The 25367-nt window shown below is 42.9% G+C and overlaps 1 protein-coding gene across 1 annotated transcript in view; it reads left to right on the top strand.

Moving 5' to 3' along the window:
* The first annotated feature begins 317 nt into the window (after positions 1 to 317).
* Positions 318 to 25367, top strand: part of tmem117 (transmembrane protein 117) — a 41359-nt gene continuing 16309 nt past the window's right edge. The window contains 4 exon segments of the mRNA XM_068723956.1: positions 318 to 668; positions 2342 to 2649; positions 18526 to 18569; positions 18571 to 18659. Of these exon segments, the coding sequence (XP_068580057.1) occupies positions 2370 to 2649; positions 18526 to 18569; positions 18571 to 18659 (413 nt within the window). The 5' untranslated portion in view covers positions 318 to 668; positions 2342 to 2369.

Below are 25367 nucleotides of genomic sequence, written 5' to 3'. Positions count from 1 at the left end.
AAACAACGTCAACTTGTCTTCAAAATAAGGGTGTGGATTGTGTCATTTAAAAAGGAGCGATTGCTGCTGGTGCTACAGCTAAAATTAAACATGCATAGCACTGTTGAGAGTTCAAATAATCTATCTGTGATTATAAATAATACGTCATCATACTTAGATAATGAGATGGATAGACAAGCCCAAATAAAATATTTGCAAAAAAAAATATTCCAGTCAAAAACGTGTCCGTTTCGTTTTATTTTGAAAGGGTAGGGGCGGAAGTTGTATATGCGTACTGGCTCTGTCTTGACGCTGGTGAATAATGTGTGTTGGCTACATTGCGTTGCACAGATGCTATGCTTGCTGTGTGGACCCAGCTATCTCCATCCACTCCACGGCAGCAGCGTCCTAATAACAGCCCAGAAACTGCACCGTTGGGCGGGAACCCGCTGAGGAAGCGCCGCCCGGCGCATGGACGGTCCAGCACAATGGCAGAGGATTTGGGGGTACCTCTGTTGTATACCAACAACAGGTCGCATGGATAATCCCTCCGCAACCCTCCCGTATCGTCTCGTGTTTGGGATGATCAGAGCGTCGCTGTCGGCTTTGATGTGACAGGAGAGCCGTGCGGGAGCGGGGCGTCTCGTCCCCTTGGCTGTCGACCGAGAGGAAAAAACGGCGTGGAGCAGGTGCGTTCATGACGGTGCTTCTACCGCACGTGCACGTGGCACAGGGCTCGCACGAATTTCGGCCGTCCCAGATGTCGCTGGGTGCATCGACATTAAAGTTGTGTAATCAGATAATTCCAGTCAAGCTTGTGTTATCTCCGAGGTACGTGTGGTCGGCGATGTGACATTTGGCGACATCCCCTCTGACATTAGAGAGGATGATGATGATGATGGTGTGTGTGTGTGTGTGTGTGTGTGTGTGTGTGTGTGTGTGTGTGTGTGTGTGTGTGTGTGTGGTCACAGACTTATGCTCTTAACACGGTAGTCTATTCAGGAATTGACAGAACTGGCACGAATAGCAGTGCATTTCCTGCAGCACTTAAGAGGCTGTTTATATTGGGTCAGTCCAAATGTAATTTTGATGGTTTATAGGAAAGCCGGGGAGTTCAGAGGATGTGTTATGAGCAGCAGGATGATAAGGATGGCTGATGTCTTCATTGCATGCCCATTATTCTCTGCTGCAGCCCACTAACATATGCCATACAGTCCTTTCTGTGTCGTGTTTGCATGCTCTCCTCCTGTTTTCGTGGGCGTCCTTTGGGTGCTCTGGATGACTCCCTCTCCATGCACACTGCCAGAATTGTCTGGCCTCAGACTGGGAGCATGGTCCCCTGTCACAACCACTCCTCTTTTTAATGGTTAGAATGGGATGAAGACAGACTAAGTAATTCAGCATTTTAGCAGGAAGATTAAGTCATAATTCCACCTCTATTAGTGGAATCCCTAGCTTAGCATAACCCAAGGTGGCGCATAATGACGAGACAAACATGATGCCGGGGAAATTTAATAGCCACATGGGTGTTTCACTTTTGGTATCTCTATTTCTGGAGCCGTCGCATCATCCCAAATGCTTACTGCGGGGTATTTTAGGAAACCCTGTCAAAGCAGGGAACAGGTTTTGGGAAGTTGAGTCTAGTCACAGTGGGTTGGTCACAGCGAGGGAGTTCACAGTGGAGTTAATGGGTGAATGAATGTAGTTTTAAAAAAAAAAATCCAGAGGGGGTGGACTGTTGGGAAGTTACTCAAGCGGTGCCGCTGCTTGGCAGGTGTTCCCGGGCAAAGCGTCAGCGCAACGCTGTCACAATATTGTTTTTTGAGGGGAGCACAGATCAGACGGGCTGAGGGGAGGATAAGCCTCTCGAGAGCCCTCGCTTCACAGCTAAGAGCGTCAAGATTCTACCTGATCCAGGTACGACACTTACACCCCAATCTCTTTTACTGACTCGTGTAGAATTAAGTCTTTTTAAAGTTCTTGTTCCTGGTTTCAGCTCCTTGTTGAATCAAGACCTCTCTGTCATGTTTGGTTGATAATCTTTAGCGTTGACGGGAAAGCCTTTTCTTTGCGAAAAAAAGAGGAAATAAATCTCCATGTAGGTGCATTATTGACACTGGTGCTGATCGCGGTTGTCTGAATTTAGCATAATCCCAATCTGCACCAAACCTCAGTTATATTTCTACCACTAATCTCAGTCTGAGGGATGTTTTCACTCTAATCTGCCCTGCTGATTCGAGTGTAATGTAATCTGACTGAAAGAAGCACTTTCTCTCTCTCTCTCTTTCTCTCTCTCTCTCTCTCTCTCTCTCTCTCTCTCTCTCTCTCTCTCTCTCTGCCTCTGCCTCTGTCTGACTCCCAGGTGTAGTGTGGCTGGGGGGCTCAGCAGGATGGAAATAGATGCCCGGTTTCGCTACTATTTCCAGCACCCGTGGTCGCGCCTCATCGTGGCCTACCTCGTCACCTTCTTTAACTTCCTCATCTTCGCCGAGGACCCCATCTCCCACAGTCAGACAGGGGCCCACATGATCGTGGTGGGCAACTGCTTCTCCTTCCTGTTCAACAAATACCCGGGCCTCGGATGGAACACCCTGAAAGTGATATGCTGGATACTGGCCATAATCACCGGCATGTTAGCCGGGAAGTTTATATTCCACCGCCGACTCTTTGGTAAGTCACGCGCACATTAACGCAGCGGAATGTGTGCCGAGTAATGTCTCTGCTGAGGGAGGGAACCTTCCTGCTGAGTTGTTTTTGTTGTGGCTGTTCACCAGGAGAAAGCACTTACCACTCATACGCCATTTTTTTCCCCCCAAAAAAATAATGGAATTAAAGACGATTGTCATCTTTGTATCTATGCTCCCACACCCATCCTGCCTGTCTCCTCAGTAATCATCAGATCTGGGTCAAACACTATTTGCAAATCCGTTCATTTTTAATTACTTTCTGGCTCAAGAAGGGCTGCAACTAACATTTATTTTCATTGTCCAATCTTGATTATTATATGATATAACGTTTGGTTTTTTTCTCTATAAATGTCAGAAATAGTGAAATATGCCCCAACACACTTTTTTAAAGCCCAACAAGTCATCTATTTGCTTGTTTTTTACAAATATTCTATCCTTTTAGAAAAGCAGAAACTGGGGAAGTGTTATTTTTTAAATATTTTGAATTTATTTTATTTACTGAAATAATGCTTCCATGACCTGAAATGACTTAATTGATGAATCCACTAATCGTTTCAGCTCTAGCTCGTATCAGATAAGTGAGGCTACTGCAAGATTAGGTAATTCTAATTATATTAATATTCATAAAACAATACAAACTCCATAGTGTAGTGTGTACATAAGAGATGTATGTGATATGTTGCTGCTGAATACATGTATTATACTGTACATATATCAATGCATTCCGCATATTGAGTGCAGAAAAGGTTAGTTAAGTCTTTGTAGACTTTTGACTTTGTTTTAAGGACTCTTCTTCCCGTTTGTATCTGATCAGTGGTTCTTTACCTTTTGGGCTTGTAACCGTTATAAAGAGGCACAATCTACTGTTGTGGGCTTTTTTCAATCACAGTCATTTTTAGCAGACGCTTTTATCCAAAGCAACTTACAATTCAGTATCTATCTATACACACTCAAGGACACGTTGACATGAGACTAGTGGAGCAGTCGAGCCGGGGATCGAACCTCCGATTCTCTGATTGAAGGACAGCCCTGCTCTCCACTTAGCCCCGGTCACCCTCGTGACTGTTGTGTTTGTTTAAGAGAGGAGGTTTAGACATGAGAAACCATTTTATGTCTTACGATAAAATAAGTGAATGATAGACAATTATAGATGGAGTAAAAATACTTAATTTGATATTCCACACAAGGATACAAAACAACTCAATAGGTGTTTTTCACTGGCAGACATTTTGACATGTCACGGGGGGGGGGGATGGTGTAAATAGTACATATTAAAAGAGAACATTTACAAAAATAGATAAACATCAATGCAGTAGAACCAGAGATATCTTTTTTTTTTATGGACCGCATTCTTCTTCCTTGTCAAAACCTGCCGGCCACGTCACGTTATGCTATTAGTGGCTAATGTGTCACTTGAGGCTCGTTTTCAGATGCTGCTCAGCTCCCTGTGGAGCGACAAAAGACTTTATTCAACGTTCTTCTCACGTATGCAGTAGCGCTCCCCGATAACTGTAGACCGACTTTTATGTGTAAAATCGTTCCCTTTTTAATATTGGCGTCTAGGCGTGTCAGTTTTTTGGGTCCCAGTATCGTGCATGATTGTGCATTCATGGCTTACAGTGACACTGAAATGGAACATAGCCATCATGAATGATATTAGCTTCACATGTTCAGTGCATCGACGATGGCTTAGCTCCATTTAAACAAGCCATGCCGGTGAGCAAGCACGCTTGCAGGACTCCGATACACCCAAATGGAATGCAGCCATCATATATTAATGATTTTATTAGACATGCTTTTCCTGCTATGATGGAGCCTCTGCAACGCAACAACATCCATCACCTCCGTAAGTCATCCCTCCTGTTGCTCACTTCTTCCACCTCTCGCACCTCCTTGATGCATTGCCTCTTCTCCGTCGACCTCGTGTCATCTTTCCCACCTCGTCTTGCAGCCCCGGCCTTTTCTCTCTTCTCGCTCTCTTGACAGCTTGACTCTTTCCATTTCACTCTCCTCTCATAAGGCTGGGACTCCAATTCCATCAGCCCGTCATTTGTTTTATCCGCAGCAGTTCGCAGTGCTTCCTTCTTAACTGACACATTTAATTTCCCAGTCACTTCACAACTCACTTAGGCCCGGATATTATTGGCCACCCTGGCTTATTTCTTTGGGATGAACCATTAATGACTATAATTGGAGGGCACAGAGAAGGGGGGGGGGGGTACACTGAGTGATCGTCTGAGCATAAATAGAATGTATGAGTGCATGATGATACTTTCTGTGAATACAGAATAGGGGAAGAGGGGAAATAGAAAATGGCTTTGAGGACCGTGGGTCTGATAACAGCAGCTGTTCTTTCTCAAGTTGCAATCGTTTCATTGAACAAAGTGTTTCCTTTCTTAGAGTCTATCTTCCTGTGGGTCAGGGTGGCCCATATTGGATTACTTGATGCATACACACAACATCCTTCAAGATTTCTACGACTGTAATAGAGAAGTTCATTTGATGTAGTTTTAATTGGAATAGGTCCGAAATACAATATATCATCTTTATTTAGATAGACAATTTGATGGCCCATACAACATAATGTCTTATTGAAATTCACATGACAACGACCTAAATTGCTCCGAGTCGGTTCATCTCACTTACCTCTGGTGTTATCTATGCATGCAGATAGTTTTGGGAAACACACTTACTTGCTTGTAGTTAGATTGGAAGATTGAGACAGAACACCTTTTTATTTATTATTTTCAGTCAATACTGTGCAAACCGGAGAACCTCGATATAGTACTCCACCATTAGCATTTTCTCCTTTGCGTGACTCATGATAGTAAAGTAGGTGCTTCATCACATGAACTGTAGTAGCTCTCAGTGCGGTACTACACTAAGGCCCAGTGTATCTGGATCAGGGTCTGACCACTTTGACTTGAGGGTATAGAGGACAGAAAAAGCACAGCGCATCCTGCAGCCAGGTACAACTAATGCACTTCAACAAGCCTCCGAACAGATGGTTTGTGTGTCTGTGTGTGGGCGTGTGTATTTGTAAGTGCGACAGAGTGATGTTTTGTGTGTGTGTGTGAATGGGCAATTGTGTATAGTTGTGAGGGAGCGTGTGTGTGTGTGTGTGTGTGTGTGTGTGTGTGTGTGTGTGTGTGTGTGTGTGTGTGTGTTTGTACTCGTACTCGGGACAGATGAAGTGAATCAGTGGTAGAGAGGGAACGAGATCGGTCGAGAGGCGGGATGTGCCCGGCACAACATTTCAGTAAAGCAGTTATGTAATCGCAACCCAGGTAAGGCATAAGAGCTGTAAAATCCATCATCTATTATAGATCTGTCACACAGGCCCACATGGCCCACCTACTGCACATGATGCAGTCTGTACCAAGGCCCTGCTGACCTCCATCCACCATCTCTTCTGCACCGTGACGTGTAGGCCGGCAGTGGGAAACACGGTCCATGCAAAGGTTTGAGTACCTGGAGGAAAAAAAAAATCACTTTGAAATGTTCAACTGATTTTGGGGACGGTGTTTTTCTGATGCCATTTGACAAATCTGTATTGCCTTTCAAGCTAGAGTCATTTTCACGCTCATTCTGTTTGCAGCTACGCTTAACTTCAAATCAATTCGTCCCAACTCTGGAGACAGACATTGTTTTTGAAAGCTGACACATCGCCTGCATCATCTATCATTTATAAATGGCCTAGAAAACATTTCACAGGGAATCGCACCACCTCCTCCCTCTAGCGCTTTTCTTTTTTCTTTTTTACCGTATTCGGCACAATATATGATTTAGCCCTTCAGAATCACTCACAAATGTTAATCCAGTTGTCGCATAACTGCAATCCTTATGTTCAGTTATGTTTTTTTTTCAGTCATGTTGCTATTTAGAGTAGGCAGAGGTGCACAGTATTGTTCTCAGCAGAATAAACTCTTGATGATGAATAGCTTGTGACAGATTATGTGATTTTTAAGACTACATTTGAGGTTCAAGGAACAACCTATGCTGTTCCATTCAGCCACTCAAGGCTATGTGTGATCTCTAATGGAGTGGGCCGTAGCCAGTGACTTCTGGTCATCCAGAGGGAGACTAGCTGTCATTACACATTTGCATTAAATCTTAGGTCACAGGGTTTGTGAGCTGTCTATTTCGGTTTGAATGGGGTTTGTTCAGCCATGGATTCGGTTAAGACACACTAGACTCCTTTGGGCCGATCATAGTCAAAAGACTTTGCTGTTCACTTTTAGTGGAAGTGCAGTACAAGCAACAACAACAAAAATCAGACTGCGTTTGGCTTCTCATAAAAAAAAGACGAGTAAGTTACAGTTATTGGGCTTAATTTGACCAAGTAAACAATTCACTTCTCACTCATTAAGACCCAAATACTACAAAATAGAGATGGATTGTGAAAACGTTCTTGGGGAAAAAGTCAATTTAAGTTGGCAGATGTCAATCTGCTCCATAGTCTATTGGAAGTGACAGCAAAGGATGCTTGAACCTTAACTGACAACAGCCATGAGAACATCAAAATAAGAGCGCTACAGGTCAAATGATGTGCAGATGGAAGATATGAAAACCATTGACATTGAAAACATACCCAACCTACAAATTTAAAGGAATAGCTTGACATTTTGGCAAATGCACTCATTCGCTGTCTTTCAGAGATTTATGTGAGCAGATTATTACCAGTATAAAGACTGAAATACGAGGAAACAACTAGCCTGGTTCTGTCCAAAGGTAAGGAAGTAGGCCTGCCAGCACCTCTAGACATCACTACTTAAAACGTTGTATGTTGTATGTTTCATTCACACAAAAAAAAGGGTTGTCCATATTAAGTTTTATAATTTATCAGCTCATTTACACTACACAGGAACAAGAACAACACGTGTCACTCGCTACCTGATCCGCACATCCTGCCCGATTGCTACTGCACATGTGCAAGCTAGCACTACACACCTGTGGTTAGACACCTTTGTGCACACTTTTTTTTCCCCTGACAATGCGACATTGTGAACAACACATTTGTGTTGAAGTTGGCAAGAGAGCTTAGTTACTGCTGCAGCAGGACTGTGCTGCGTCCTGCTTGGCTAAATCACAGAGCTAACCGCTAACGTCAACGGCGGTTGCATTGAGTTACATTATGATGCGTTCAAGCTCTATTCAGTAAAAATTAGTACCGTGCGAAGGTAAATGTTAATGTAGCATGGTGTGTTAAAATGTCATCTTGTACAATCTAGTTTTAATAAAACATAAGTAGTGTTATACATCATATTTCTAACTAGTGTCTCATACATAACTGGTTGTTCTCTCTGCAGCACCATATAGCACCACTAAAGCTTTGCATTGTGGGCCGACTCTCTCATTAAATGACTATCTCACTGCCCATCTCCATAATTGGAAAAGTAAAACCGCTTCTCATTTCTTTCTCCTGCTGCCTCAGTCCTTAGGTGAATGCATTATGCTAATATATCTCTCTCCAAGGCTGTGCGACTTCTAAAAGGTAAATTGAAGGGTAATTGTGAGTCATGTGGAGCGCCATCCTAACCGGATTAGACCCTCCTTTGCATCTTATTACAGACACTTACATTCAATCAAACGCTGACCGCTCATCTCTACGTGGAGGAGTCATTTAAGGCTCCAGAATAGCGTGAACGGCACAAGAAAAGGTGACGGTAATGGGAGAAAACCCTGCTTCCGTTGAACACGGAGCTGTTCACAACGTCGGCTGCTCTGCTGAGCTGTGTGTGTGTGTGTGTGTGTGTGTGTGTGTGTGTGTGTGTGTGTGTGTGTGTGTGTGTGTGTGTGTGTGTGTGTGTGTGTGTGTGTGTGTGTGTGTGTTAAAGAGTGTGAGATCTGTCATTGGTTGCTCTGTTTTTGGAGGGCCTCTCGTCCCCGTTCCCTGATCTTGATGAGTGTAGCCTGCAGGATGCCATCTGGGTTCTGTCATATGTTATTACTGTGCCACGCAAAGGCTGACATGGCTTATGTACTGCACTGTGTGGCTGCGGGTCAAAGTTGAGTGTGTGTGTGTGTGTGTGTGTGTGTGTGTGTAGATGAGTGGATGGGGGGGGGCTGCATGCTTTGTATGTGTCTGTTGCTGTTGAGAGTGAATTAATGTCCGTCTATTCATAATGCTGTCGAAACAATTAGTCTTTTAATTTGTCATCAGGAAATTATTCAACAAGGATTATGATAATAATAATAATGACAAACATTTGCTAGTTACAGCGTCTCTGTTTCTGTTTTATACCGATGCAAATTAAATATGTTCTGGTTTAAGAGAAAAAAAATTAATAATTTAAGGACATCACCTTGGGCTTCAGGAAACTGTGAGGTACATTGTTCATTCTGTTCTGACATTTTGTAGACTAATCGATGTTGTACCGGTTATGCAAACAATTTCAAGGGTGCCAATAATAGTGACCAGAACTGTATATGTTTAAGATTTGTAATCTACCATTACATTTATAGTAACTCATAAATATTTAACAATATTCAATATCATTTCAGTAATACATCGTACTGAGATTAAAAGACATTTAAAACAGTTTAATCCATTTTTTAATGAGTTCACACAAATGTAACACAAACACATTTCCAGACATTAATCATATTTTACATTTTGTAATCTAAGGTGGACTTATCATTATCAATTATTCTGCTGAGGTTTGTAATTTCCCTTTCATAAATGAATGATCATTAACTTATCAGTAGTTTCAGATACACTTTCTGTTCATTGACATGGCTCATTTCCTATGCACTATAGATTGAGGTATATTCTTGATTCTGCATCTGTACAGTGCATCACCAAGGAATCCACAAATAGCAACGTGACCCCGTCTGATCTATACAGCTGATCTGCAGTTATAATTAGCCTCATGACTATTATTAGTGGCGGTGCACTGCAGTTCCCCTGCAGCTTGAATTTATACTTCAGTCTTACTGCGTGAGGCGGCTGTCTCCTGCATGTCGACGTCTTTGAAGATGTCAGTACAGCGTGTGGTTGTACTTTTGTCTGGAAATCCAGACTATTACAGTAGACAATACTACCAGGGGATGTTTGGTGTCTAATGCAGTAGAATTGTGAAAATGAACTAACAAATTAAAGCTGCTCTAATCAACATTTTAATATTAGCAATGGAACAAATTGATCCCAATGACTATTGTTGCTCCCTGTCTGATGGATGAGTATAACAAATGTTTGCCAACACGATGATAATATGTCAGTATTGTGTTTACAGCATGTTGCACCAAAATCTGAGCTAATGTTGAAGTGCAGTTTAGTTCTTATCTTGTGTAGTTCAACACAAATCACCATAACGAGATTAAATTACAAAATAAAAACACTTTTCACCCCAGAAAATGTATTGTAATATTTCATAAACCGTCACGATTGTTTTTCACTGTCACAAAGGCATTATTAATAAGCTGTACCTGTGGCGTGAGCTTGATTTCCATGTGCTTGCTGTAACGGATGAAGCACAAAGGTGTTTGCATAGCAAACAGGGAGGCGGTGACTCAGAGCAATAATGACAAGAGCTACCAAACAAAAGAATCCAGCCAAAAGGAAATTGCTTATTTAACTGAAACGTACGACTCCTTCGGTCTGCAGCCGAGCCATAAATAACCCGATGAACTGATCTAGCCGGCCTCCTTTACAGGAGCAGATTCTCTGCTACAGTGGCCCAGTGGCCGGCTCTCTGAGTCTCCACTCTACTCGCTGCAGGCTCCCTGCGGAGGGAGTTCTGTTGTCATTTCCCAGCTCAGATTTATTATCCAGACACTTAGTTACAGAGGAGTTCAGCTCTGGGGTCGCTAGTGGCCGTAGTCATGGCTATTCCCCAACCCCCCCCCCCCCCCCCCCCCCCCCCGTGTGTGTGTGTGTGTGTGTGTGTGTGTGTGTGTGTGTGTGTGTGTGTGTGTGTGTGTGTGTGTGTGTGTGTGTGTGTGTGTGTGTGTGTGTGTGTGTGTGCGCATGCTAAGATCCAGGCAGTGCTGAGGCTCTCTGCACTCCGGGTTTGTGTTTTGAGGGAGGATGTTCATTAGGATCCCTAAGGAGGGCAGGATTGTTGTTCTGATGCTTCAAATCAAAACAGGGCACAGAAGAGACGCGTACCGAAACCTAAAATAGATGAAAGCACGCGCTCACAGAACAGCGGAGCCGCCCTCCACTGTAATACAAAGAGCGGTGATTGAGATCCAAAGACTGCGCCATCTTTAGTTCAGGAATCAATATGGATATGATGCTATCATTTACTGTTTGTCCAAACATGAGCCGTGTTTTGGTTTTTCGAGGCCCAGTGTTTACTGCTTTCATTGTTCATTCCGATCACATTTTCCATGTGCGGTTTCCACTTCACTCCACAACAGTCAAAAATATTTGAAGAGGAGGTTTTGGTAGATTTGTTTTGATAAGACTATAACAGGAGTTAATCCCACCACCTATACAAATGTCTAACAGGGCGATGTATTCATTCACCTGTGCTTTCTTGTTATGATACAGCTGTTTGTTGTTTTGCCCTGTATGGAAGCATCTGCAGCCATTTATTGAAATTAACCCTTTCATTTGTTACCTGTCTGTATGGGATTGAGCAAATCAGTTCATTTAACAACTTTTTGAACACACACTAAACTTGTGTGTAGAGCTGAACTGATTCGCCCGTTAATCGACAGACAACAGAAAATGAATGTGAAAATATTTTGATAATCTGCTAATCATTTCTGTCATTCATCAACCGAAAAAATCAACATTCGTTCAGCGATGCCAGCTTCTCAAATATGAGGATTTGATACTTTACGCTGTTGTATATCTTCATAGATTGAATTCTTTTGTTTTGTTAATATTTTTGACATTATATTGACAAAACCATTAGTCAAGAAAATAATCAGCAGAATAACTTAGTTAGTTGCAACGGTACTTTTGTTAATGTCTATCAATCAGACCACAGATGATGATTTACGAGGTAAAGCACATATGAGGATGAGAACACTTCATGTCATCAAGTCCAATACATTTGAAACATATTAAATGTTTATTTAGTGCTAAACCTGCCATAATGAGGTTTAACCCTGATTGTATCTGATTATCAGCCACAGTGGTTTCTTTTTTTCTCTATGCCATAATAATTGTATGATTAACGTGTGCCACTGGCACATGTGTAACAGCGATAAGGTAACTAGCCGAAATGGTCAGGCGTAGGGTCCACTCGGTCACTCAATCACCCCAACCCTCCGGCTGGCTCTGCAGCACAGCCTCCTGTATCGGCCTCCTTTCAAGGCCAGCAGCTTCCTCTGGAACTGCTCACTAGCCACAATATAGAGCACCGGGTCCAGGCAGCTGCTCACGCTGCACATGGCCTCAAAGAACTCATAGGAGGCGTAGAGGACGTTGGTGTTGGATGGTGTGACTTGGTTATTGAGCCTCATGAACACCAGGGTGACGATCATGACGTGGTACGGCACGAAGGAAACCACAAAGACGAGCATGGCAGCGGTGATGAGCCGCAGAGGCTTCCCTGCTGCCCGCTGGGCTCCTCTGTGCCTCGTACCCGTTGGGAGGCGCCTCAAAACCTGGACCGTCTTTACGTAGAAAGCCAGCATGACGCTGAACGGCAGCAGGAAGCCTACTGTTGTCCTGATGATGGTGATCGTCTTGACGTAGTTCAAAGGGCCCTGGATGTGGTCCATACAAACGTTGATGTTTTCTGGTCGCTGAACAGCAAAAGTCACAAATAGGTCCGGTATGGAGCTGAGGACCACGGCGACCCACGCGCAGACCGAGCACAGCTTGGCTTTGCCCACGTCCCACCAGCGGAGAGAGCTGATCGGGTGCACCGTCCCGACGTAGCGATCGAAGCTGATCAGCGTGAGGAAGAGGATGCTGCCGTATATGTTGATGTTGAAGGAGATCTTCTTGAACTGGCAGAAGATCTGTATGTCTTTGAGGTAGGGCCTCTGCATGGTGAAGTAGAGGCTGAAGGGGAGGGTGAGAATCCAGGCCGAGTCGCACAGGGCCAGGTTCAGCAGGAACAGATTGCTGGTGCTCGAGGTCTTTCTGAAGCAGGAGTAGTTGATGATAGCCACTATGTTTCCCAGGATGCCCACGGGAAGGCCGAAAGAGAAGAGAACCAGCAGGATGTAGCAATGCCACTGGCCGTTCTCAAACTGGCCGCAGAATACTGTCGACTGGTTCAGGAACTCTAGAAGCACCTCTGGGATTCAAGGACAGGAGGCAGATTTGTTACTGTATTATTATTGTTCATATCTTAACGTTTTAGTGTTGTACTCCCATCAAATTGGAGGCAAATTTGACATGTTTGACTTTTATGCAGGAGACTGGAGTTTGCCGTGCAAACCCCAGAGGTGCAATTATTATTTGTTTTTATCAAAGCTTCACCACACCTGACATTAATAAAGTGTTTATTTCTCATAACCACAATATTTTAACCCTAAAGTATAACGTTCTCTTACCAAATGAAGGCCAATATGCTCAATTCTGTAAAAGCAAGCTGTGTAAATCATAATGCTGTTATATCATCTAACTTCTTTTTAGTTCTATAAAACACAGTGGTCATTCTGTTCTATAAGGCATACTCATTTTAGTCGGTTTTGTTTTTTAATAACTTCCACAATAATGTAGGTCTCCCTCTGTTTTATTGACTCTGCCAGTAAGCCCTGTTCTCAGACAGTACTTTAAGTAAGACGTGTCACCCACTCTCTCTCCATGGGCCCGTTCTTATTTACGGTAACTGTCTCCATAGTCTCAGAGCGTCACCAGCGTGTCCAGGAAGCAGACAGTGCTTGACTGTCTGCTGCCAACAATGAAAGCTGGGGCCTGTTGATCTATTGCCAATACGTCGGATAATAAATCCATTTTTCAAATAAGCAGATGTCAACAATTCATTTCAACCTAGATCATGACATGTTATCTTGTGAGGATGACGTTTTTATTATCATACAGCTACACAGCAAGTATAAGGGTAATGTAGACAGTATTCACATTTAAACAACAGTTGTGTCAGGAAATTTAAATAAAAATGACAATTAGTAAAATAATCAAGTTTTTTTTTTTTTAGTTAGTTATTGTATCATCCATTATTTTTGTATGTAGAATGTTGTTAGTGAATGGTTACCTCCTGTAGCCGTGTCCGACCTGCTGCTGTTGAGGAGCGGTATCATGATGAATGGAGACGGTGATCACATCTCAGGTCGCCTTCACTCCTCCAGCAGCTGTGTGCTTCTCATCTGTCACGAGCTGTTGCTGCACTCCCCTACCTGTGAGACTACTTGTGTGTGTGAGTGTGTGTGTGTGTGTGTGTGTGTGTGTGTGTGTGTGTGTGTGTGTGTGTGTGTGTGATACAGGAAATCAATGTTAAAACATGTAAGCTACATTCAGTAATTGCTTGTCTGTGTGCGCCAGTGCAGGTGTTTAACTGCTGATCCCTGCTGGTTATACTGTTTGTGTTTCTGGCTCCAGGTCTTCTGTGTATTCTGTGACTTCCCGGAATTATTGCACGTGAGCTCATTATCAGAAGGGGGAACCGTAACGTTGGCAGTTTGAATCCCTTGATTGATTGAGACAATGTGGACTGGAGTGGGAATCCTAAAAAACGTTGTTGTGCCCTAAAGAATTACTGTGTTTTAGGTACACCTAAAACTAATACAGCAGTCCTGCAGTGAAGAGTGGTGCTTCTGCTATTCAGCTAACCCTCGTTGATATAAATTGGGGGGACAAATTAATAGAAACACCTGTCAATATAGTGCAATACAGTTCAACAACAACACAAACTCCCTAATGATCATACAGTTGAATCAACACCTCTCTAAAACAGTTTCAACAAAAACATTATAACCTTCATGAAAGTAGGATTTATTGCAGGGCTTTTTTTCTTAGACTGCATTAGTTATAGGAAGGTGTACCTAATAAACTGAGCCACAGCTTCTTCAATTGAAATACTTGTTTCACTGGATTTGTTGCTGCTGCTTTTGTGGAATGAGTGAAGTCTTGTTCACTGTTTTGTAAAGTTGAAAGCAGCTTTCTTGAACGTATTGTGAAAGTGGTTTATACTAAAATGTCAGCGCTGTGCTTCAGTGTGTTCATTAGTATCAACAGAAATGGGCCGTTGAGGCTGTAAAGTAGGCTTCATTTACATCACTGGAAATAATTCCCAACACTGGATTTGTTTTTCCACAAATGCTAATACTGGCACTGAATTCAGACACAGATGTTGAAATGACACCAGAGGTCCCCTCAAATGGTCCAATGCTTTCTTCCCAACGACTAAGACTGTATTGGACACCTCCCCAAAAAAAAAAAAGAAGTAGGACACAGTATGTTGACTGCTTATCTCTAGATCTGCCAGTCAGCTCTGTGGCGCGTGTCCGTTTATCACCACTAGATGGAGACACAGCTACATCAACAACTATACAAGTGGATATGATCTCATCCCAAACGCTATAAATAGCTTCAGAGGAATGATTCTGTAAATACTGTCAAAAGGATTCAAACTGTAATTGCATTATTTTGAGTAATACAGCAGCTTGGCCCATGTTAGTGGGTGTGTTTGAGTGAAGGCAAGAAACAGATAAAACATGTGTCCATCACAGTTTTGGGGGGATTTTTCCGTGTGTGTGTCTGTGTGTGTGTGTGTGTTGGCTGCCTTGTCAATGTGTGTTGGCTGCCTTGTCAATGTGTGTTGTTGTTGTTGTCCCCTGCCGGGCTGAGCCTCGCAGCAGGCAGCGCTCATGAATCACACCTTATCGGGCTCCTCTACTGTCGGGAGGTGCGGTGACTCAAACGGCTTGGCTGAATAGTCTTGAATCACCCCCCTAGTTAAATCCTGCCCATACAGGCTGTGAGAGGGCGGCTGTGCTCGCTGGCGCGGCGTGCTACTTTAAAAGTCAGATCTGCCGATACACACTGTGCTCCTACATCTAAGCCAGGGCTCATTGGCACTTGAGGCAATTAAGTTTACCCATGCAAGTCAATTCAATTATGCATCTGTGATGAGCCCTGAAATACCACAGAGCATGACGTATGGTGTGGCCTCGCACTAAGCCACCTTGCTTCTGCTTAAAACACCCTCAAAATGTACGGTTAACTGGTGTTATTAAGAGAATATTGAAGTCAATATTCTCTTCTGTATCTATAACCGACCAAAGTTAAAACCAATCACTGCAGGTCTGTTGTTCGCTAAGACGTAAAGGCTTAGTCTGCGTAATGTATTTGAAGCTACAACAGGAGGTCCATTCATTATAACTGCACTTTAACTCAACAAAGATCCTCATCTCCATAGGAATATCAACATCTTTGTTTTTGTGTGAGCAGCGAGGAAAAAAGCCTAAAAGTGAGCAAGCTGAGAGTGAACAGCATGTAAAACTATTGGAGAGTGAGCCAGCCAGGCTGTAATGGGAAAATAAATGGAGCATTCTGCTTTGCTCTCTGTGTGTGTGTGTGTGTGTGTGTGTGTGTGTGTGTGTGTGTGTGTGTGTGTGTGTGTGTGTGTGTGTGTGTGTGTGTGTGTGTGTGTGTGTGTGTGTGTGTGTGTGTGTGTGTGTGTGTGTGTGTGTGAAGACAAACACAATGAGTTCTCAGAGGAGCTGTAACTCAAAGGGATGCTGACTGAGCTGGAGGAGAGAAAAAAAACAAAGAGTTGTTCCTGGGAAGATGGCACCAGATCACAGCAGAGGGAGAGCCTCACAGTGTGTGTGTGTGTGTGTGTGTGTGTGTGTGTGTGTGTGTGTGTGTGTGTGTGTGTGTGTGTGTGTGTGTGTGTGTGTGTGTGTGTGTGTGTGTGTGAGCAATATGTGAAGTAGTGGAGATAGAGGTGTATAGCCAAGCTTCTTCATAGATGATTCCTTAATTAATGAGTAACCTTGAAGCAGTTGATGGTTGGGGTTCACTGTTCATATTAGAGAGTCAAGTTTTGGCCCCAGCCTGTCCTTTAATAGGCGGTATCTACCAATACTGAGTAGATACTTATACAGTATTTACTTAAATCTTAATTAAATATGTATCCAGTACATTTATATAGCACGTGTAGCCCTCTATATTTGGCTCTTCTCATTTTTTTAGGAGCTATGATCCTCATATTGAAGGCCCTGTAAAATTGATACGCTTTAATTATTGATAAGGGTGAAAGATAAGTTGGGAGAATGAGACCTGAAATTGAAGTGACTCATTTGGCTACAGATGTATCACTCTGGTGGAGTTTGAACCACAGAAACAATTTCAGTTTTTAAGTTACCTAGTTCATATTGTGGGGGAAAATTATGAATTGACTGTCAAATACTGTCAACTTTTCTGTGAGTCATTATTTAATTTAAAGGGGCACTCCCTGGATTTTACACATAATCAGTTTCCTCATCGTGGGGAGTCTACTCAGCCTGTAAAGTGGTTGTAACATGTATTCTCTGCCTTACATATGATAATGAATGTGATAAATGAAAATTGTGTTTGTTGTCTCCTAAAGCAGCGGCATTGAGATGTGTCCTCTTTCTTATATTATCTTTAGTTCGGCAACAAACCCAAGAATTTGAGCGAAATTCTGCGATGAGAGAACCGTAAGACGTGGAAAAAAATATGTATAGGGGACCTTTAATGTGGTTTTCACATTCTGATCAACCAGGTTTTGTTTGTCATAATGGATATACTGTCATAAATTTCTCACATACATTTAATTATGTTTTTGTTTTTTTATTTCTGCATTGTTCAAATCACAATTTGTATTCATATAATACAAATGAAAGAATAAGGAAATGGAACAAGTTGATTAAATCAAGCTCTCTTTGCTGTGCAAGACATTTTCACTGTCTCCCAAAAGTCAGTTACGTAACCCTCAACTTGCAGGTGTTAGCAGTTCTTTAAAAAAAAAAAAAATCTGTTTCATTTGCAAATGCTATTTGACCCAGGTCTGAGTGATGGTGGTGGTAACAAACCCCCTAAATGTACAAAGTGGATTGCTTCTGTTCCACGAGCAGTGTGGGAGGTAGATCAAGGACTATTACATTATGCACCCCTAATTGCATCACACATGGTATTATTCAGACCTGTCAGTAATTTATACTTTACTTATGTAATGCTTTTTCATAATGCCACTGTGACCAGAAAAAAACATGTCCTTGAATTAACGATCTAAATATGTTTCTGTTTGTCATTAGGGGCGACCAAAGTAAAGATTAGTCCGTCATTCTATTATAGCGGCCACGGAGGAGCTATAAGCTGGCCGCTGTAGGCTTTTCAAGGTACAACAACAAGCTAAGAGTCGTATAAGAACAACGAGTAGTGCTGAGCGCTGCCACCACGCCAGAAGACAAGCTCCTGTGATTATGCTTTCTGAGCAGAGGCCTGCATACCTGAATCACTCTCATGCTCCGCCGGAGAAACGTATCTCAATCATTTTTGATTGCAAGCCAGGATTGTATTAAAAACAAAACACCACCACAGGTCACAACTGTTTGAATCATTTCTCTAATCATGCAGAGCTCCCATCACGAAAACAAAAGGCGAGCATCAATCCACTGACATCATGTCCAAACAGATGCATTAAATGATGATGTGTGTGTGTGGAATATTTTCTGTTGGGGTTGCTGATGAAATGGTGACAATGTTCGAAATTGGTCAGGATAAGACAATTACTTCAAGGCCGTGGAAGTGACACCTCCAAGTGGTCTTTAATCTTAATTTCATCGCTAAAAGGCCACGTTGTCTGACAGAGGGGGACGTTATTGATCTGTGTGACTAATTTACTTTCATTTTCCGCGGCCGTACATGTTAGCAGGTTGACGTGCTGTTTGAACCACCACTCCCCCCCCCCCCCCCCCCCCCCCCCCACTGACAGCAGTGTCCTTGTCATGCCTCCTTTAGGTCGATACCTGCGCCTGAAAATGTTCCGCGAGGATCATGGCTCCCTGGATGACCATGTTCTTCAGCGCCATCCTCTTCCTCTTCATCTTCTCACACATCTACAACCTTTTCCTGCTGATGGCTGGGAGCATGGAGTAAGCCATTCAATCTCTCTCTCTTCTCTTTCTCTCTCTCTCTCTCTCTCTCTCTCTCTCTCTCTCTCTCTCTCTCTCTCTCTCTCTCTCTCTCTCTCTCTCTCTCTCTCTCTGCCCCTTTTTCCTCATTCTCTGCTTCCCATTTGTAAGAGCCACTGTACGCTCCCCTCCGGCGGGCGTGATTGATCTAAACGTCTCGCCTGAACAGAGACTCAATGGCAGTATGATTAATCAGCCCGGCCTTTAAATCACAGGTAGGCGCAAGGCAAGAGGAGGGTGGCTAATCCTGAAAGATCACCTTCAGCACCCACACTTATTCTCTCATGATCTTTTTTTTTTTTTTTTTTTTTTTTTTTTTTTCCAACATATCTTTGGCCAAAAACCAAGGTGTGTTTGCCGTGTCTCTCTTGGCTGATGCCTTGGTTTTTGCTCCTGTTGCCCCGGCTTTCCTGCTGAGAAACCACTGCGCACTGCAGAGCCTGACACCCACCCACACATCAAGCCAGTGACAGGAATCCGTTTATGCATTTGCAATGTGTCCGTCTAGAGGTAGGAAAACATGCCCTTGAAGCCAGCCGGCCGGACACGAGGTTGCCACGCGGTGATTTAGCGTTTTGTCTGTTTGGGGGCTGTAAAAAAAAAAAAAAAAAACCTGTGTGGCAGGTGTCTATTCCGGTACAAGCTGTCAAGAGGGAGGCCACGGCTGTAATGGGATCTGTCCATAACAGTGCTGCTTTTCCATATTAACAACACACATCAACTACCCATACGGTGCAGGCAGATGAAGGCCATTAGCTTGCAGGCAAGTTGTGTTGTTTTTCTACGGCCGGAGGGATGCGTTCGTGTAATCAGCCCATCTGTCACTCCGGCCAGCGCGGTGACACGGCATCCATCTTGTCCCGTCTCTCCGGTTGGCCGGAGACAGAGCTGAGCAGAGAGGTGCAGGACCGCTGAGACGATGAATGTTGCTTGCTCATGGAAAAGTTACATTTGCAGTCGCACTGAGTGCATCTGTCACAAAGAGGATTCCTTTTTACTGCCTCTCATTTCTGCCTTGAAAAGAGGCCCTTTAGAGTCCGTCAGTGCATCTCTCTGCCGTTCGGACTCTTTCACCAGATGACATTCGAATAATAGTTCAGGAAAAATAATGAGTCACTCAGGCATTTTGAGAGATGAAGATGAAAGTAAATAATTTATAATATGATCTATAATTTATGTCCGTCTAACATGTGCAAGTCACTCTGCTCATATTAGCCGCATCACTTCGTCCAGATATAAAAAGTAGCAACCGTAACAGCCTATTAAACAATTAAACTGGCTGACACGACACTAAAACTCACCCAGTGCTCTGGATGCGTGTTGAGCAGCGACATCAGTTATCCAACAATGTAAGGCTCTCCCCACAAAGACAGATGGTGCTGTTGTAAAGCGAGTGAGCCCGCCGCTGCCAAGACACCTGGTCTTTCTCTGCACTTGTCCCAACCCCCCCCCCCCCCCCCCCCCTCCTGCTCCTCCCCTCCTGTCCCGCTTTTCCCGCTTGTTTTCTTTCTGCTCCAGCAGCGTGTCCACTGAGGACCCGGGCCCTGCCAAAAACCATTAGTGTTCACATCTCTGTTCAAGACCGACATGTAAGAGCAATGTTCACACTCTGCCAGGATGCCCTTCGGAAGACGGTCTCCCGGCTGCGATAGCATGAATGCAGCAGAGTGAGCGGAGGGGGGGGGGGGGGGATGAGAGGATGGGAGTCCTGGGGAAAGAGGGAGCGGGAAGAAGTGGTCCAGCCCCGATGATGCAGTGAAACTTAAGTCTTTTGATTCATGTCCAAACCCCTATTTGCATCGCCCCCTTCACTACTCCAACCAATCCCTCACCCCCACAGCAAGGATGTTGTAGTTTTCTCTTTAGCCACAGCACAAAGGAAAAGTACAATATCCCTTTGTGACGGCAGCTGCCCCTCTGTGGGAGTGAATGGTGTTTTTCCTTTTTATTTGTACCAAGAGCACAAGCCGCTGTGAGGTATTATTGCTGCTAAGGGGTTTTAAAGGGTAGGTATTTTGGAATAGCTGGCTTTGACATCTAGCCATGATGGTGCACTGCAGGGGATGCTCTAGACAGGGCGTCCCACACACACACACACACACACACACACACACACACACACACACACAGAGAGACAGACACCAACCACATATTGTTCACGTCTCGCACCTTGCTCAAGTTCGCTGGGACATGTATGTGTGTGATGTGGGTGTGTGTGTGACGAGGTCGGAGGGAGAAAGGAGGGGGGGGGGGGGTTGGCGTCTGTCTCCCTGACCTGATGCAGTATGCCGCCCGTGCCCTCCGCTCATTAATATGCTTTAATTTTCTTTGACCTTTCAGTCCGTCTTGAGCTTGATTTAATTAAAACGAGCGATACGTCCACAAAACCGCGCTATCAGGACGGTAAACAATCACTGATAAGGGATTGTATATCTTTTCGGATGACAAGTATTTATTCATGTACGATGGATTCATCAGAGCCGCTATCTCTCGGCTCCAAGAGATTTCCAGACTGCGTAATCTTACACGTGTCTAACGGTGCCAATGTTTAAACAGCCTCTTCTAGGTCAACAGCTATCAACCTGTTACCTGGCTTATATCATATCGGGGGGGTTGGGGGGGGGTCCATTGTGGCACCCTGGGAGCTGTAAGCCTCACTTGTTACCAAACCCTCACATCTGGGCTATTTGCATTTTAATGTAACTGTCAGATTAGGAGGGGGCTGTTTGTGTGAAACCAGGGGAGTGTGACCGCCCAGGGAGTTTGACGGACTTCATGAATGTTTTGTCACGCCGCACAATCCCATTCCGCCATCTTACGGCGCCATTACCAGCCGAAATCGGCCCCTAATTAGATGGTGTTATTTAATTAAGACGGCCCAATGCGTGGCGTACACATTAATCATGACTAATTTAGAGAAAGGGGGTGGTACAGTACGTGAAGGTGGAAGTAAGGAGGGAGGGAGGGGGTTTGTTGAGCTGGAATGGGACAATAAAGCTGTAAAATGACTTCCATACTTCTCTGGTAAGGAGAGAGATGGATGGGTGTCAGGATAGGGGGAGGAAGAGGGGTGAGCTAAGCGAAGGGTGGAGGGAGGGTTGCAGCTGGTGGATATCTTTGCTGAGGAGCAGGGAGGGATGGATGTGGCATTTGACTACAGTGATACCCTAAGTGGGATTAGACCCCATCATATGAGGGCATTTGTTTACTTTGTTTACCATGATCCTTTGTGCTGAGTGCATGCTAGTCCCCCTCGTCTGTCTGTTTGCTTGTCTGGCACTAAGCTGGGGTAATTCCACGGACAAGTAGATTCAAAAGGCTGAATAAATAGCACGTGGTGGTACGTAGAGGCCTCCTGTTGCATGCAATCACACATGGGACTTGTTGCTGCCAGCTTTTTTCAACAACGGGTTCTATGATCTGGCTTCTAGTTAATGCAGAAATGTATCGAAAGAGGGTCGAAAGGGATTTGGATTTGAATTAAACTAAATATATATAGTTTACATGATTCAGTTTACATGATTCTAATATTATCCAGGTTTCTATATATACTATATATACTTACTATATATACTATATATTCTATATATAATTATATACTATATATTCTATATATTTCTATATATACTATATATACATATATATATATATATATATATATATATATATATATATATATATATATTCTTTTTTCTTTTCTTTTTTTTTCAAGCAAATATATGTCCCACATTCTCTGGTTTGTGTCGCTCAATTGTTACATTTCCTACATTTCCTCTTTTTCCTGTTTAAGAAAATTGAAGGTCTTTTGCTTTCACATAAAACAACAAATATGTTATTTGGTCTAAAGAATAGCATTTAATTAAATTTAATTTAATTTTAATTTAAATTTAATTTAAATAGCTGTTTAATCAATAACCGTTAGATTGATCTATACCAAAAATAATCATGAGCTGCAGCCGTAATCAAATAATTCTGAAGAATGTCTGTGTTTAAGTGAACTGATTTGCTTGTCATAATATTTGGGACAACACAAATATACCATGCAGTACCTTGTCAGAAACAGCTTTCATTATTAAGACTTAATATAGAAACCTGTGGCTGTATTTAAAACGCAGGAAACATCTTGCCGTTTGGATTCATTGATCTTTCCTTGCCTTCGTCACTCTGCCGCTCTCATACTTTCACACACCCACACCTACTTTCTAAGCATATCTACTGCGGTCGTTCACACTCCTACACATGCACATTACGTCGGTGTCTTGAAAATGACTCATTACTTATTTATCGAGTATTTAGTACGTGTAAAGCGTTTCCATCAAAGTCATTTTCTCGGCTCTCGGAAATACCTCTGAAACAGACTGTGTGCTAGATGAAGCGGTGAAGTCGGTCATTTCCTCTCTCATTTTATTATCCTGCTGTTTTGTGGGACAGAGGGGAGGAGCATCAGCGGTGGCTGCAGCCCAGTCGTCCCCCTCATACCTCACTGTCACATGAAGAGAAACGGCCACATTGTAAACAATACACATGACAACCTTGACGGCGGTGCGCCTCCACCGGGAATATATGCGATATGTATTATATTATAGATGAATGTAAGCGTATGTGTAGATGGAAGGTGGGGCGCAGTGCTGTGGCAGGACAGATGGATGGTCCATGCATGTGTTCATGTTTGTGTGTAATGCCACAGTCGGTCTTTTCCATCTCTACATTGTGTTTCAGTACTACTAGTACCTGATAGCGTGCCAGTCTTTCAAAGCTTCACATTTTCTTACCAGTTGTATAAAATGCTTGAATTTTAATGTTATTGTTGAAATTGTAAAAAAAAAATAAAAAATAAAAAATTACGAAAACATTCTACTTCTCAACAAAAAATATGATTTAATACACAATGAGTTTTCTGCTAGTGATAATATGTGTAAGGTAGCTTTTTTAAGTGAGTTCTTTGACATGATCATGTTCAGATTGTTTTAATGAAAGCTAGAGAAACATATGTTCATGTCCCAGTTTACATGATTCTAATATCATCCAGGTTTTTGATCATCTTTGTACGTCAAGTGCTGGCGTGTCTTTGATTTTTGCTTTGATTCCTCCTTCTAATCTTCTGACTTTTGCTGATATTTCAGCATGTAGACATTGCATTGGTAATTATATTTGTCTTTTCTTCACTGACTACCTGCTTCATGTCTTGGATTTAGCAAAGAACCTGTAAGAATGGTGAAGTTCTCCAGTTAGTATATTCAGATTTCTGAAACAAGAATATGGTGTTTGCATGTGCAAAACATGACCAGGAGGCTGAAGATAACAAATTAAAGTAAAATAATAATGACTCTTGTCCATCGGTGTAAATCAGGTGACGTGATCACAGAGCGGCAAATTCTGTAGAGGAAGGAGGTCAAGATCAATGGATGGGTTGACAAAATGCCGTACTTTATCTCAGGGGACTGCTGTTCGTTTCCTGTTTCCTACTGACAATCAATTTTGGTTTATAATAACCTCTAAGGACCCCTAACCTTAACTAAGTAATACAAAATCACCCAAACCGTGATGTTTCCCTAAACACAACCAAGTCATATTCGTGCCTTAACCAAACCTTGAAAATAGCGTCACATCATTTATTTTTGCAACAGTGATTCATGACAGTTTTGAAAGACACGCATAAATAATGTATTCCTGATAGGAGTGTCAGGTCAGAAAACGGCTCTCTATATTGTTCTAAAATGACGTATTGTGTCGTTTAATTTGACGGAGGTTACTAGTGTGCTTGTAAATCAATGTAAAGGTGCAGGGAGACCTGGTTTTGGACCTTTCTGTCCTGATCCAAAGCTCATAGGGGGACTGGAGGGCCGTCCAGGATATTGCCCGATTGCATTCACTCCTACTCCTGAGCTAAGGGAAGGATAAGGACTAAAGGACTCAATCTCCAGCCAGTATAATACAATATGTGGGCTCACTCTGTGCTGAGTGATGAATTGAGATTGAAGCAAGTTGCCTTGAGAGATGCTGTAGTGATAGTGAAAAGAGTGTGTATTGACAGCTTTATGCGCCCTGGTAACTAGTGCTGCTCAGTGTTATACTGTAAATATGACGCTGTTGTGCAGGCAATGCATTTCAATGTGGAGCCAGCCAAGGTCGCAATTTAATGTTCTAAATGAGTCCAGCCTTTACAGGGCAGAAGGGGTCACTTAGTTACCATGGCCTCTAAATCACTGGCTGCCTGACAGAGAAAACAAGATTATACAAGCCTGCATGAAGGCCTATACGTCCAAATGGACAGTGAAAACAAGACAAATGGAGCTCAGAGTATTGACGACTCCGAGGAGGGAAAGTTCTCTCAGCATGCTGTTTTATAAGCTTAATCACCAAGGCTCCCATGGGCCTTGGAAATCCTTAGGTTGAGAATTTGATTACAAAAATAAATATATTAAACCATAAACTTTTATCTTTGAATTAATTAATATATGGAATATTAGAAAGTGCTATTGCAGAAGTGTTTTTGGCACTGTGCTGCAGGTTGTTAAAGATAACTGCTGAGATAAAAAAAACACCAATTCAATAGCAAACAAAGTTTGATAACTGTTTAAGCTTCTTTTAAAGTTAAAATTCCAGACATGATTTAAATCATTGTATAAGAGCCAGAAGAATTTGTCAATAATTAATCAATTACTCAAT

The sequence above is a fragment of the Cebidichthys violaceus genome, unplaced genomic scaffold (genome assembly GCF_023349555.1).
Source record: "Cebidichthys violaceus isolate CVI_PGR_0920_01 unplaced genomic scaffold, fCebVio1.0.p SCAF_3, whole genome shotgun sequence".
Lineage (NCBI taxonomy): Eukaryota > Metazoa > Chordata > Actinopteri > Perciformes > Stichaeidae > Cebidichthys > Cebidichthys violaceus.
This window is presented reverse-complemented; position numbering and strand designations above follow the sequence as displayed.